This window comes from Erythranthe guttata, chromosome 14, assembly GCF_056151865.1.
Source record: "Erythranthe guttata isolate IM_541 chromosome 14, IM_541, whole genome shotgun sequence".
NCBI classification, from domain to species: Eukaryota; Viridiplantae; Streptophyta; class Magnoliopsida; order Lamiales; family Phrymaceae; genus Erythranthe; species Erythranthe guttata.
Genome location: NC_142546.1, coordinates 23,334,786 through 23,350,726, shown reverse-complemented (window position 1 = coordinate 23,350,726; position 15,941 = coordinate 23,334,786). Strand labels below are relative to the sequence as shown.

The window sequence follows — 15,941 nt, the reverse complement described above, 5'->3', positions numbered from 1 at the left end:
GACAGGAGTATGTAATAAGTGATGAAGGAAGAAAGCAAGTGTCGGAATGGAAATCCGAGAATACAGTCAGAAATCACGTGAAGTGAAAAAAAGAAGTGAGAAGAGAGGTGGGGGAATTCGAATACACCTCTCTCTCTCCTCTCTTTCTCTCTCTAACAGACATAGCAGTCAGCAGCACCTGTGTCTGTGTGTGGATTTGTGTGTTCATAGGCTTTTTTCGACAGTGTACTTGTTGTCTTGGGGTTCATTACAAAAGGTCACAAATCATTCAATACACCCCCACATATTTCAAATTAATTATTATTAATAAATAAAATAAAATAAAATAAAATAAAGCCCATTACAAAGCCCAACCCTTTAAATGACTCGTGGCAAAAAAAGATTAAAAAAAAATTATTTCTTACCAGCTAATATTTATGAATGTGGTACAAAAACTATGTGGACCAGTTAGTTTAAATCTTTTAATTTCTTGCAACTGTGCATCAATATATACGAGTACTATTTATTGTATGTATATGGTAGCTGTAAAATGTAAAGCGTCGGTGAGTCATAAAATGAAGGATTTTAGGTGGCTCATTAACTATGGTTAATTATGTGTATGTATATGTTTGGTGGTGTAGTTACTGGCCAGTGTTACTCAGGTAGGTTTCTTAGGTCACCTACCAGATTTTATATTTCAATTTAAAATTGCACCAGCATAATTTTAATATTTCTATAGTTTGATAAATTAAATTTACCTTACGGGGTAAATTAGTGATTTTTTTTCTACTTTTTTCTATCATCTATTCTTATTTTATGAATCGAAACGACGTCGGATTATCGAAATCTGACGCGATTCATGACCATTGGTCATGAGTTTTATTATTCAGGCCGTTTTCCTTGGGATAGGGCTACTAACGTGCAGTTTTCAAACCCGGTCGAATACCACATCTACTCTCCACAATCCTAAAATCCAATTCGAATTCATCACCTTCTCTCGACTCATCTTCCAATTCATCCCAACTAAACATCAACGTGAGAGTCGAACCACCCCACGGATTGAAATCCAATACCTTAACCCGCCCATCTTTCGTGACATAAACATCAAACGTAAAACTCTCCGACCCAAATTTCCCCTTCACTTCCTCCACAAAAAAGTCCAAAATCATAGCTTTTAAATGACTTTTCCTTTCAACAAGAGTAGGATGAAAGTTGGTCACTTCCCTTTGACAAATCCCCACAAGGAGTTTATTCAACACAAAGCAACGAAACTCCATCTCTGGCTGAAAAGAAGGGTACCATTTACGAAGCGCAAGGAAGAAATTGGACGGCCTAGATGAAGCCTTATGATAATACACACACACACGTCGTATGCATGGCAAAGATTGTGGACAATAGAATCGGAAGACTTTAGAAGAAGCGCAATATCGGAGATATTTTTACATTTGAGATTCCCGATCGAACTTATCCAAGCGGCGTCCTTCGGTGCTTGGGTCCCGATGCGAGTACATCACTCGGATATTCTTGTTACCGAGTGGAGCAAAGTTCAACGATTCCAAAGCTCTTGCAGCTGTAATCCCAATCAATACCACGGTTAAAAAAATTATTTTTTTAATCATTACAAATTTACAATGATTCAAATTCGTGTAATTAACTACAAGGGATCCAAACAGATCACAATCATATATCAAAATATCACTTTTAATAAGAAAAAAAAAATTATAAACTTTTCATGATATCAAAAACACCAGGTACACACATATTAATGAGATGCATCACAAATTAACACACATGCAAACACACATCATCAAGTTACAGATAAATTTCTAGGGTGACAAAATCTGAAATAACTCAAGAAGAGAAAAAAGTAGAGAATATTAACCATCCTGAGTCAAGGGTTTTAACATGCTATTACAACTCAAAAGACCATAATAAACCGGGATAACGACTGTTTTGCATAAATATGCAAAAATGAGTTAAAACCTCACAATTGACAAATTCATCATGTGATGTTTCTATGAATTGATATGAATTTTCTAAAATAGTAAAATTTAATTTTTATGAGTTGAGATGTCGTCGGATCATCGAAATCTGACGCGAGTCATGACCTATGCTCATAAGTTTTGTTTGTCGGGCCATTTTGGAATAGGGTTGTTTACTAGCTATTAAAACTCAAAAAACCCAAAAATTGAAAAAAAACGACCATAGACAAATGTGAAAATTGGTTAAAACATATTTCGAATAGATTTTGTAATTTTAGAAACAATCCACTTTACGAAACCGTCATTTTATGTTTTGATGAATTTTCTAAACTGCTTAAATAGCATAAAATTGATTTTTATGAGTTGAAGCGACGTCGGATCATTAAAATCTGACGAGGGATCATCATAATTTTTTTGTTATAGAAAGCTCGGAAACGTTTGTTATAATTATTTATTTAGATTCTCAAAAAAATACATATACATTATTTATAAGATAAAATATTATTAATGCCCTATTTCCAACTGTTTTGTTGGGCTAAACATTCGTATGTAAAATTTCCCACAAGAAAGCAGCCCACTATTGTCATCTTAAACTGAAGCCCAACAGAAAACGATAAAGCAAAACCAGTTGGATGAGCTGGCCGTTGACATCTTGAATTATTGAAATCTATTAATAGATGAAATGAAATCTCTAGAAAAATCATATTAGCTGGATGTTGACTTTTGGAAATTAATATAATTCATTGAAAATAGATGAAATAGTATTTTAAGGCCTGATTGGAGAGATTAATTACGATTAATTGAACTTAATTTGTTTAATATTTAGTATACTCAATATCTTTACTAGTCTTGTATTGTAAAGATATTCCGATTTAGCCCTTCTTCATACTTAGATTGTCATACTTCAATTTTTAGTCTACTGAAATTATGAAATATGACCACATCAAAATAAGTTTAAATACATGAGGGATCACTTTAAAAGTGGAGGCCATGTTATTTTGAGTTTTTAATTTTACTATTTAATAATGTTACACCTTATACAATTTGAAAATAAATAAATCGTCATTCAATCATATTAATGGTTCAAACTTTGTGGAAGTTTGGTTTTGACTTTATGCACCAAAATGCAAAATCTCTCGACTCCAAGGTCCCTATTTGCTACGACATGATGATGTGTAAATTGTGGTGAGTCGGCGACTCAACAGTCCGTTAAGTAGTTGATGTAAAATTTATTAGTTTTCTTAATACATATGATGTAACACTTTTAAACGAGCATATTTGATGTTCAATCTTCAATCTTGGCCATTTTGGGGCAACTCCAACATCTAGAAACTTGTATGCATAATTTTAATAAGGTCAAGTTTCACAAAAAAAAAAAAAAAAATAACAACAAGGGAATAAAAATCTTTTTAAATCTTGGAAAATTACAAAGTGGGAATTAAAAATATAGAGGATGCTTAGTCATAATCCTCTTCAATAATTAATTAATTTAGAATATTATATTCCCTTATTTCTTGTGATCTATGACTTGGGCTTCCCCATCCACCCACCTGCGCCATATCTGCTGATTAGTCAACCCTACATGCACATTCAACAACTTGATTTATTTTTTTTATACCTCAATTATTTCAATATTGCATTATATTGTATTTATAATTTTATGTAAAACAAGCCATACATGCATCTATTTTAATCAATTGTATTTTTTTGAAATTCAACTTCACATTAATATTATGTAGAATAATTAATCCTTAAGAATGAACTGACTATGACTTGCGAACTACCTAAATAATACATTTTATAATAATTAATCAAAACATATGATTTAAGAAAAAGAAAAAATAGCAAGAACACAGCTCAATCTTGAGTGGAAGATAATTCCAACTGTTGCACTCTCATCCTCACATAGTAGCATTTAATAATATTAATAATCTCCTAAAAATAAGTCCAAGTTTTTATTTGATATTTAATTAATTATTTATCATATATAAATATATTAAATAGCTCCACCCACCATCACCACTTATTAATTATTATATCTTCCAAAATAATTGTCTGGTCTAACTTGTCAACCGTCCCATACACGACACGCTCACCATTAAAATATTCACCATTTTCTTTTCTTTTTTAATTTTACTCAATTTCCACCCATTGACCAACTGCTCCTACAAATTATTTTAAAACAATTAAACAATATTAGTCTTTGTGGAAAAAAATAAAGAATATTAAATTTTAATTTATATATAATAAACAACTAAAAGGGGGCATCTAGTAAAGAATCCACCTCCCCCATTACCCAACAAAAATGCACCGAATTAGTAAAAATATCATCAATTAAACTAAAAATATTGCAAATCAAGCAATTGGAAAATATTTAATTGGCCAATGTGGAAAAACAAAGATTAAGAAAACCCACTATTTTGTATGATTAATGAATTCGCACCAAATCCACAATTTTCTATTTTTTTTGTTCTTCTTGCCTTTTGACTCTTCCCACAAATTAAAGCATCAAAGGTTTTTCCAAAGGGTGTGAATTGTGATAAAGAACACACAAAAAAAAAGAAGGGAGTCATAAAAAAAAAAAATAAAAAAAATAGACCACTATATATAATTTTCATATTTTTTTAAATTATTTTTAAAATCTAGGTAGTGGAGCAGGCATCCAGAGTTGACCATCTTCGTTCTCTTTTTCCACGCCATGGACGGTGGTGATTAGATTTCCTTTTGTTTCTAGCGGGCCGAAATCTGGGCCGTTGGATTTGATGAGATCAAGATGATTCAAGAACTAGTGCAGGTGCTTCAGTATTGTTAACGGCGTGACTGTGTTCTCCTTCATAAGTTACTATTAGCATTCCCGGGTCATCTAAAGCCCGCTCCACATGCTTTCGGGCCGGGCACCCTCTTACGCTGCTGCATTTGTAATACCCCCTGCACAATTTAATCATTTTCACAATCATTAATTAATCACTCTATATTTAGTCAATTAATTAACCAATATTTCAATTTCAAAATAAATAAATAAATTAGAAAAAAGGTAAGAGAAATTACCTAGGATGGGGGGAACCCTTGATTGGCTTTTGACCGTATTTTCTCCAGGAATAATCATCAGGTGGAATATCAGCCATTTTCATGCTAATTGCTGGAACTCTAACTACTTTCTTCAGCCTTGATTTCCTGTTGTAATTAATTGATTAATTTAAGTGATTAGGATTAAGATTAATGTTAATCGTGTTTTTTTTTTTATTTACTAATTACTAATTAACTTGGAGTTGACCTTTTTTTTTTTTTTTGAATTTCTATTTGCTTACCTTTTCTTTGGGCAATGGCAACGAGACGACGCGCCGCCGCACTTGGTGTTGGCGTCATCCATTGAGTTGCACTTCCGCTTGAACGACGACGTCGACAGCGGCGGCCGGCCGACGGAGGAAACCTGAGAGAGGTTCGTGATCTGAAATCCCGACGAAGACATCGACGGCTGCAGGCTATCAGTGTCGCCGGCGGTTAAGGAGGACATGAACGATGTCGCCGGCGACGCGAAGTTTATGGTGGTTGACTCCTTCCGCTCGACGGTGGCGTTCTTCAACAGCTGTAGGTGGTTTTGGGGCAGCGGCGGTAGCCGCTGAACCGGAGTCGGGCAATAAATTCTCGAACCGGGAGCAGGAACAGTACTATTTTCCTCTGTCTTTGGCGGTTGTGCTGGAGGGCCGGCCGGTTTGACCTTCTGAGTGGGATTGGAAATCGGGCCACGGCGGAACCGGGCGTGCCCGGTTCGGGGGGTCTGGTCGAGTATAGAAATAAACTTCTTAAATTTGTTGACGGCGACATCGGCGACGGCCTGGTAATCCGCAGCGGCGGCGATCGGTTCCGATGACTGATATTTGGAGGAGGATTGTTGTTGATCTGGGAAATTTTGATGGTGGGAGTTTGAAAGTAATCTGATGAGATTCTCGACGCTCTGAAGGCCGGCCGCCGCCGCTTCCTGGGCGGCGTTAGCCTCCATTTTAGATGTAAACCTGTAGCCAGGCATCAACTCCACTGCCATTTTCTCACAAAGTAAATTCAACAAGAGAGAAATTCCGAACACGAGAGAATTAACAAGAAATTGTTTGGAGGACAAAAGGGTATATAAATTAAGAGAGAGAAAGAAGAGAGAGAGAGAGAGAGAGAGAGTCAAACTGGTGATGCCTGTTTTCTCTCTCTTTAATGTATTTATTCCAATGTACTGTCGATTCTTCTGACCTGCTTCTCGTCAAACGCAACAACCAATTATATCCTTACACGTGTGTGTCTATATTATATAATATATATATAAGAGATAAGTCTTAGCCCAGTGGTATTGAGCTTTTGGTACGTGGGAGAATTGTCTGTCTGGGCTTCGCATGCGTAATAAATATTTTAATTTTTAAAAACTGAGCGCTGCGTTGACCAACTTTAAATTTAAGGTGGTGGGGACGGTTTAACGGGTGAACCGGTGGTGGAATTGATGATATCATAATGTGTACAAAAAGTCAAAAGGGTAGTAATGAGCCGTTGGATTGGGTGAAGGTAAAATCGGCAAGTTAGATATTCTAGAGTTGACCTTTTAACAGCTTTGTATACAAAAGTCCATTTGAGGGAGGTTAGGGTTTAGGGTTAGGATTAGGGTTAGGGAATGGGGACCACCTACGCTTTGGCTTTACCGGTGACCGGTACCTTTTTTTAAAGTTTGAAATTACAAACACAATATTTATAAAATAATAAAAATATAAAATAAAATTAAAGTCACAAAGGTGACATGTGATTCTCCCAATTTGACTTTACTTTAATCAACCACTAGATAGTATAATGTGTCAATTGTCATGTGTGTGACATTGTTTGGCCTATTTTGATTATTATGACTTTTGATCTTTGATGAAAATTGTCAAGATGCTAATTCTGCACTAAAAATAAAATATGGAAAAGAAAAGGGAGGGAGAATTTGGGTAATTCACAAGAGAGACAAAGTTGAAGGAATGGGAGTTGCCCATATTTTACTCCAACGTTATATATTTTGAGAACATTTGACTTCATGCTTTATGGTACTTGTCTTAATAAGTTAGTATTAACAATGATGAAATGAACAGAAAAAAGAAGGAAGATGATACGATACGTATCATATGCTAATGCTTTCTGTTACAACTTACAATTGTGAGGTGATACTTATTGACCTTCCACCACCCCAAGTACCAATTCTCAACCAATATTTTGTATCAAGAATATGATGCTTTTCTTGACTTTTTTTATTATTTAAAAAATATGTAGATTCGGCGTTAGACACGAGCAGTTAATTTTAACGGGAAAAAAAATAGATACTACCCCTATCAAGAACATATTGATTATGTGCTGATATTACGAATGCAAAGGGATCATCTGCAAAAGTTTGTATCGACAGAGATTTAAGTGCTATTTACGCTTAATTATACTTGTAGACTATATGCAAAATTATATTGCTTGGAGGGTTTTAATATTAATTAGTTTTTTTAAAAGTTTATTGACGGGTCAATTTGGGTGTTGAATGTTGATGGTCTACTTCTTCAGCAAACCCTCTTGACTATTTATTACTCGGGGTATAAGTATTCAACAATTCAATAATATTAATTAGATGTGGGGCTTTGATTTTAGCATTATGTCTTTATATTCTGAATGTTTCTTTGTAACCATTTCTTTTTTGTTTTTTTGAGAAGCTTCGTGAAAATTATTCAAACTTATAATAAATAATTCTAAAAAAGAAAAGGAAAAAATAATGATAAATAAAATAGTATAATCTAACACTAATAAGGCTGAGGTTGTTCATTGAAAAAAGGCGATTGTAATTTGTAATTTATAATTTATAGAGGGGCATATAAGTAGTTTCTTCTGGTGAGCTCTGCCTTTAATTCCGAAGCCCAAATATAACCGGGCCAATGCGATGGGCCGGGCCATATAAAAGTTTCTTCTGGTGGGCTCTGCCATTAAATCCGAAACCCAAAAATACCCGGGCTATTTAAATGGGCCGGGCTATAAAACAGTTTCTTCTGGTGGGCTCTGCCTTTAAATCCGAAGCGCAAATATAACGCGGGCCAAATAATAGTGTCTTCTGGTGGGTTCGGCCTTTAAATCCGAAGCCCGAATATAAACGGGCCGTTTAGATGGGCCGGGCCATATAAAAGTTTCTTCTGGTGAGCTCTGCCTTTAAATCCGAAGCCCAAATATACCCGGGCCACCCGGCCTACTATTTTGTATGTGATGATTGATTAATTTGTATATTCAAAACGAGTTTATTTAGCAAAAATTAAGTATAAAAAATCAATTTGTTTTTTATTAAATATAATGTATGAGGGGCAAAAAAACAAACATTTCCACTCAACAAATTAACAGTTGATCAATTCCATCCTGAAAAAAAAGATAATAATTAATTAGTAATATCTTGATCAATAATTGGTGGGAAAACTATAAATTAGTGATTAAATATTTCAACCACTATAAAGAAATTAATAAGACACTACTGTCAAGAAAAAGTCTCGGTCTCGTAACTTAAGTATACTGTATAAAAGAATAGCTTAGCATTTAAATTTTATTAAGATAAAATTAAATTGAGTAAAGAAAAGAAAAGAAAAATATTAAAAATAAATTTATAAGAGATAAGGAAAGAGGGGGATTTAAATTATAATTTCAACATCAATAATTTCCACCTCGTCTGAAACCACAGTGGCCCTGGAATCTTTTCCTTGGTTTCTTGTACACTTTAAATTATAATTAAAGAAAGGAAAATGGCTATTTATACACGTGGATTATCTTAATTCTCAAGCAAGCAATTATTGAATTAGTATTTCATGGATTAATTAGCAATCTTTCTCCATCAATTTCTTGTTTATGTTAGGACTTAGGAGCATGTTCAACTAATAATTCAAAATTTAATTGGTTATATATGTGATTAATTAATTATATAACAAAACTATTTTAATTGTCTTTATGTATGTAATAGATAATCCGCATATTTATATATATCAAGCAACTAATTTTTCTCTAGATTTTTCAAAGTGAAAAACGTTTATATGATGTTGATAATTGATTGAAAATTGGCCGTTGATTGTGAGATCAGATCAGTGAACCTTCCGTGTAATTTAGCTGTTGCTATCACATGTTGCAGTCTTTGTCCCCATTTTATCTTAATTGTGGTCCTACATCTTTTTTTTTATTTTTTTTTTTTTTTTTTTTTATTATTGATATGAAAAAAATATCATCTTTGTTTTTTCTTTGAAGGCCCACTAGAATATGCATTTTGCTATCTACCCCTCAATGAGTAGATGCGTAAATGAGTTGAATTTGTGGATAATTGTGATGATGAACTCTGTACGTGTTCAATTTTTAGTTGTTTATAAGCTCACGAGTTGTTCGCACGCATTTTCAATTTTTATTATAAATAGTAGTAGTATAATCATAATAAATATTAAAAATATATACATTAATTTCAGTTAAACCAAAAAATTAACAAAAAGAGCTTGAACTCAAGCTCGTAAAAAAAAAGTTCGATAAACTCACACTCGAATTTTAGTATATAAGTAGATTGTTACACCCCTAAATTCAAGTAGTGGAATTGGTTATGTAGAAAAGAAGTATATGTAAATAAGTAGTGCACGTTTTGGACTAAGCACCTCCATTCAATCTAGCGTGTGCAATGAAATCAACTAAGTTATGATGTTGATGCTTCTTTTTCTTCAACATAAGTTTTTTGTTTTAAGTGAATGGACGACGGATAACCATCGAATCGTAGTCCGGTATAGATTATACGAAAATTTTATCAAAAAAATAATTTAGCAACTAACTGACTATTTGTCAAATAACTATTTGTTGCTCCTTTAAACATGAAAAAATAGAAATAGACCAAACTTATGAGTAAACTGCAAAAACTACCCCTGTGTTATCTCAAAATAGCAAAAACCCCCCTGTGATAAATAAACTAGCAAAAACCCCCCTGTGAAATTTAGTCAAAGGCAGAATCCCCCCTAGCTGATTTTTTAGACTTGAAATGACAAAATTGACCCTCAAAATGTATTTATATATATACATATTATATGTATATTTATTCTTTTTAATTTATTTGTTTAGAAATTAAAAAAAATAGTAAACAACTAAATTGATTATTTTTTAAATAAAATAATTAAAATATTTATAAAATATAAGAATTTATTAATTGCAAGACTCCAGGGGTATTTGTGTCTTTTTATATCAAGTCAACCCTCAAATAGTTCCATAGGGGGGTTTTTGCTATTTAAATAATTTCACAGGGGGGTTTTTGCTAGTTTAATTATCACAGGGGGGTTTTTGCTATTTTGGGATTACACAGGGGTAGTTTTTGCAGTTTACTCCCAAACTTATCTAAATTGATTACACAATGATATCGTACTTCTGTCGAAACTAATGATTTTTTATTAAACAGTATATAAATTGTGACTAATTTATTTTAGTGGGAATAATGAACTAAACAAAGCCGAAGACAGACAAATTTAATAGTTTGTATCGTACGAAACTGCAATGAAAGCAACCGAACTCTAAAAAGTGTATGGTGCAGATTTGAACAAGAGAATTCGATTTTAATCACGAGCTAATAATGCACGACGTGGCCACCTTAATCATATGTTTGATTAATTATTGTTCACTAACTATATCTTAGTTTTTAATTAATCAACTCCTTAAATTTAGGCTAAAACATGTTGAAATTGGAAAACCACTCCAGTTTGTTAATTAACAATAGGATTTGCAAGGAATTGATTTTTTCTGGGCCACGTCACTTCACGTATAGATATTTTGATTTCGGTTGGACGTGGAGAAAGTAGAACCGGATAACAAACCAGTGCTGCTGCTACATACACCGAACGACATATAAATTGCCACGTTTATTTCATCCTACTAAATTCCTCTACATATCTTTCATTTATTGCTTATGCATTCAAATAATTCAAATTAATGCTAACAAAAAGTCCAATTGGCCCAACCATAGAATCAAATCAATTGAATATCTCACATCCCACATCGACTAAAATCGAATAGTTGGAGCAAGTGAACTGGTGTTAATTGATTCAAGTTTTAAATTTCTTACCAACGGTCGTTAGATCGACTTTATCACACATGATTAGCCTGTTGTAGTTTACGGGCAACACCAACACTTTACTATTCAACGAATTCATATGCTCTCTATTTTTTGGGGAAATTATAAAAAATCCCTAAACTTAGGCTAAATAACGAAAAACACCCATATCTACCCGTAATAACCAAAATCCCTTCTGATTAACTGATCGAGTTTTTTAACAGAAAATGTGTACTATTTATTATACATTTTGTTAAATAGGTGAGAAATAAAAGAAATTATTTAAATTGTGTAAAATCTATTCCCTGAAATTAAAAAAAAAATCGTGAAAAGTCACACCGTAAGAGATTGGTGTAAGACGGAAACAAACATCAAGCTTTTTTTGGTCATTACGAATACGTGGGGAAGTTTTTCTTTATTTAGCCTAAGTTCACTGGAGGCAGAGCCGGCCTTGGGGTAAGCCAGGGAAACCTTGGCTTAGGGCACCACCCCACAAGGGGTCCCCACAATTATTTTCATAAACCACTATATGGCCCCAATAATTAGTTATATTGCATATTTTAGTCCTTAAATATTTTATTAGATGTTATTTTAAACTATATGTTAATGGAGTATTTTATAATCTCAAATATTCAAAAAATATAAAGAAAGACCAATTTAATTATTATGTTTTGTAGATAATATTGTTTATAAATTAATTATATAATTACTTATAGTATGTTATTAATATCCAAATGTATATGCCAAGTTTTTTAAGATTATAATTAAATCTTAAAGCAAGTATCCATATCACAAAAAGATTGAAAAGAACTGTTATCGGTTGAGACGAACAATATAATGATCAATATATGTACCTCTAATAATTTTGATCAACGATTGTCTTTTTTCCTCCCCATAATGTGTTGTTTATGCATCAAATAGATGCATATATCATTATGTCATCAAATGTTTTTACAATGCCAACAACATTAAGGTTCGTATTTAATATATTTCAAATTCATATTGTTATTTTCAATAAAAGAGAAAAAAAGTTTGTTTATTAAATAAGATATTTGTTAAAAATGTGTACCAATAACAATATAATTTATAAGATATTACTTAAAAAAATCAAAACGATAATGCTAAACTCCGCTTAGGGCCCCCAAATTCTCAGGACCGGCTCTGACGGGAGGTTTCGTAATTGTACCCCTGTTTTTTTGTTGTAATTATTTAATTTATTAGGAATTTTATATTTTAGAGAATTTAAAAGTTATAAGGGCAAAATTGAAAAGAAAAAAAAGCATTAATAAAATACTATTTTAGCCTTATTACAAACCCCCCTAATTATTTGCAATTTGCCCAAACTTTGGGAAAAAATAGAACACTATTCAATTCTTGGTTGGTCATCATCTCCAATTTTGAATTATTTTTGTCACGTGGCTACTTTCCATTCTCACCTATCACATCTCATCCACATCCTCGTCACCTACCAGCTGTTACCTTCTCTAATTGGTTTTACCCCCTTTTTTCATATTTCTCTATTTAATTACATACTGTAAATATTAAATTCATTTTATTCCCCCCTAAAATATTTTTTTTTATATATATATTATATTAAAAAAAATCAGGATATTTTTTTTTATATAATTGAAGTCCTCCACCACAGTTTTCAGATCATTTCTCACCCAAAAGAAATACACACAACACAGTCCCAAGAAAAAAAAGCCATGGCTGCAACAAAATCTCCGTCGTCGTCGACGATGTCTCTGTTAACTTTCTCTCTCTACATCTCTCTGTTTCTCGCTCAAGCATGGGCTTCCGACATGTCGATCATATCCTACGACCGGAAGAACAACCTCGCCGTGCCGGCGGGCCTCCGGTCCCACGACGAGGTGGTCTCTATGCACGAGTCGTGGATGGCGGAGCACGGCAAGTCCTACAACGCCGTCGGCGAAAAGGAGAAGAGGCTCGAGATTTTCAAGGATAATTTGAGGTACATCGACGAGCAGAACGCCATCGAAAACCGTACCTACAAGCTCGGCCTCAACCGCTTCGCCGATTTGACCAACGACGAGTACCGGAAAACGTTCCTCGGCTCCAGACCCGACGGCAAACGCCGGTTGACCGGCCGGAAAAGTGATCGGTACGCGCCTAAAGTCGGCGACGCCTTGCCGGATTCCATCGACTGGAGGGAGAAAGGCGCCGTCGTTCCGATCAAAGATCAAGGCAGCTGCGGTAACTATTTTTTCTTCTTCCTTTTTTTTTTTAATTCATGAACACATATTTAATTAATTAATTAATTAATTTATAAGTCATTAATATATATTTAAACTCCATAACTCTGAATTATTTTTTTAAATATAATAATGTTTGTTCATGTATTTAATTTGGATCTAGTCAGTCTACCCATACACAGATAATTGATGACTGACATTTAATTTCTTAATTATAGAGTGTGTGTGGATATTGATGGTAAACGATTGGTGGTTTGCCTTAATCAGTGTGTTTGGTAGGAAAATTAGTGGTATTTTAATAAATTGATTACTCTTAACTAATTTTCTTTAAAAACAATTTAATTTTAAATATTTGTTAGTGTGTTTTGTAGGATAAAAATGGATACTTTCCTTTAGTTTTTCTGGACAAGAACCTGGTATGAATATACACTATTGAACTTAGTGCATAGATCTGGTTGATGTGAAAAATTATACAGTAGAATCTCGACAAAATAATAACTTTGCTTAAATAATAATTTCTTCTGGTTTCGACTCGATGTAAACATACTGAATTATTAGTTCGATAATTTAATATTTCGTTAAACTAATAGGATTTTGCTAGTTCCGACTCTATAAATTAATTTATAGAGGTTTATTTGTATTTTCATTTGTTGATTAGATAATCTATCCAAAAAAAGATAATCTTTTTAGAATCTTTTCATTGTATATGGTGGTGCCTACATATCACCAATTATCATGCATAAAAGTCATTCCTTTGTGGGCCTTGCCCTTTAATTTGGTTAGCTGTATTGATAATATCTAATATTGAATTATTATATATTTTACTCAATTGTGTGTTTTAACTCTAGTCCATATTCAAGAATCTTTTTTTAATTTTTATTTATTAATTTATTTTCTGATGGTATGTATATATTCAAGAATCTTGATAATGACGAAAGTTTTGATTGAAATGATTTGAATTATTTGAAGGGAGTTGCTGGGCATTCTCTACAATAACTGCAGTGGAAGGTATAAACCAAATCGCGACCGGAGAATTGATCTCGCTTTCAGAGCAAGAGCTGGTCGATTGCGACAGGTCATACAACCAAGGCTGCAATGGCGGCCTTATGGACTATGCTTTCCAGTTCATCATCAAGAATGGCGGCATCGATTCCGATCAAGATTATCCTTACAAAGGCCGTGATGCAAAATGCGACCAAACCAGGGTTCGGCCCTTTTTTTTTTCCGATTCTTGATTTCTTAATAGACTATTTCCTGTTGAATTTCAAGCTGACATTTAATTGTTTTTTTATATATATATTATTATTATTTAAAATAATTGATAATGCAGAAAAATGCCAAAGTTGTCTCGATCGATGGCTATGAGGATGTGCCTGTGAGCGACGAAAAGGCACTGCAGAAGGCGGCTGCTAGCCAACCCATTAGCGTGGCTGTTGAAGCCGGTGGGCGGGACTTTCAACTTTATAACTCGGTGAGTTTTTAACAAAAACGACGTTATTACATCATAGTACTTTGACAAAGGATGTTAGGAGTTAGTTATCATGCACCATCTACAACAATTCTCTTGGGCTCTGTTTGGTTTATGAAATTTTGAATTGAGGAAAAATGAAAATGCTAAACCAAATGAAGAACCATGTGAATTTGAAAATGTCTAATATGTTTAGTTCCTAATGAAAACAGTGATGAAATTAATTGTGGAAAATTTCTAATTTTTTTTTGAAATTACTCCTCATTTAAAAAAAATCTCTTCAGGGAATATTCTCCGGAAAATGTGGGGTCGAATTGGACCATGGTGTGAGTGTGGTTGGCTACGGCACCGAAAAGGGAAAGGACTATTGGATAGTGAGGAACTCGTGGGGAGTGAGTTGGGGAGAGAAGGGCTATTTAAGAATGGAGCGAAACGTGGCTTCAAAAGACGGTCTGTGTGGCATAGCTATCGAGCCATCCTACCCAACAAAAACGGGTGCAAACCCTCCAAAGCCCGGCCCGTCTCCTCCTTCTCCACCGGTGGCCCCACCTTCCGTCTGTGACGACTACTACGAATGCCCAGAGAGCACCACATGCTGCTGTGTGTACGAGTACGGCAAATACTGCTTCGCATGGGGGTGCTGCCCGCTCGAGGGTGCCACTTGCTGCGAAGATCACTACAGCTGCTGCCCCCATGAGTACCCTGTCTGTAACATCCGTGCTGGAACTTGCTCGATTGTGAGTAATTTATCTTATTAAATTATCCTTTTTTTGTTTTTGGTTTCTTGATTATGAATCTGATAAATGTTTCTTAATTACGCAGAGCAAGAATAACCCGCTTGGAGTTCAGGCGATGAAGAGCATTCTTGCAAAACCGATCGGTGCTTTCGGCAAGCAAGGCAAGAAGAGCAGTTCTTGAGGAAAAAAAAAAGTTTGAAATCTGGATGTAAAAGGAAAGATTTCAGACTGAAGAGAACATTCGAGGAAGTGGGAATTAATGGGGTCTGATTTGTACATGGTTTTTCTGTCTTTATATTTCCAAGGTTCGGATCCGAACAAGAATAACAGATGATGATAATTGTTTCTACATTGTCTATTTATTGTATAGTCTCTCTCTTTTTTCGTTTACGATGATTAGTGGCTGCCATCGATCGGTGCAGCTCAATCTCCAGATTTCTGTGTCTGTATCTGTATTTGATGATTCATACATTTAAA

General features: G+C 34.0%; 2 protein-coding genes and 1 pseudogene across 2 annotated transcripts; 1 reads left to right on the top strand and 2 right to left on the bottom strand.

Annotated features, from left to right (window-relative positions):
* Positions 1-835: 835 nt before the first annotated feature.
* On the bottom strand, positions 836-1,886 carry LOC105958748 (uncharacterized; annotated as a pseudogene).
* A 2,477-nt stretch (positions 1,887-4,363) lies between these two features.
* On the bottom strand, positions 4,364-6,177 carry LOC105959235 (putative WRKY transcription factor 7). Its single transcript, XM_012983293.2, has 3 exons — positions 5,270-6,177; positions 5,010-5,135; positions 4,364-4,889 (listed from the first exon to the last, which is right to left on the bottom strand). The coding sequence occupies exons 1-3, from the start codon at positions 6,001-6,003 to the stop codon at positions 4,730-4,732; spliced, it is 1,020 nt and encodes a 339-aa protein (XP_012838747.2). The 5' UTR covers positions 6,004-6,177; the 3' UTR covers positions 4,364-4,729.
* A 6,231-nt stretch (positions 6,178-12,408) lies between these two features.
* On the top strand, positions 12,409-15,897 carry LOC105959231 (low-temperature-induced cysteine proteinase). Its single transcript, XM_012983287.2, has 5 exons — positions 12,409-13,260; positions 14,229-14,464; positions 14,590-14,730; positions 15,012-15,464; positions 15,550-15,897. The coding sequence occupies exons 1-5, from the start codon at positions 12,753-12,755 to the stop codon at positions 15,643-15,645; spliced, it is 1,434 nt and encodes a 477-aa protein (XP_012838741.1). The 5' UTR covers positions 12,409-12,752; the 3' UTR covers positions 15,646-15,897.
* The last annotated feature ends 44 nt before the right edge of the window (positions 15,898-15,941 follow it).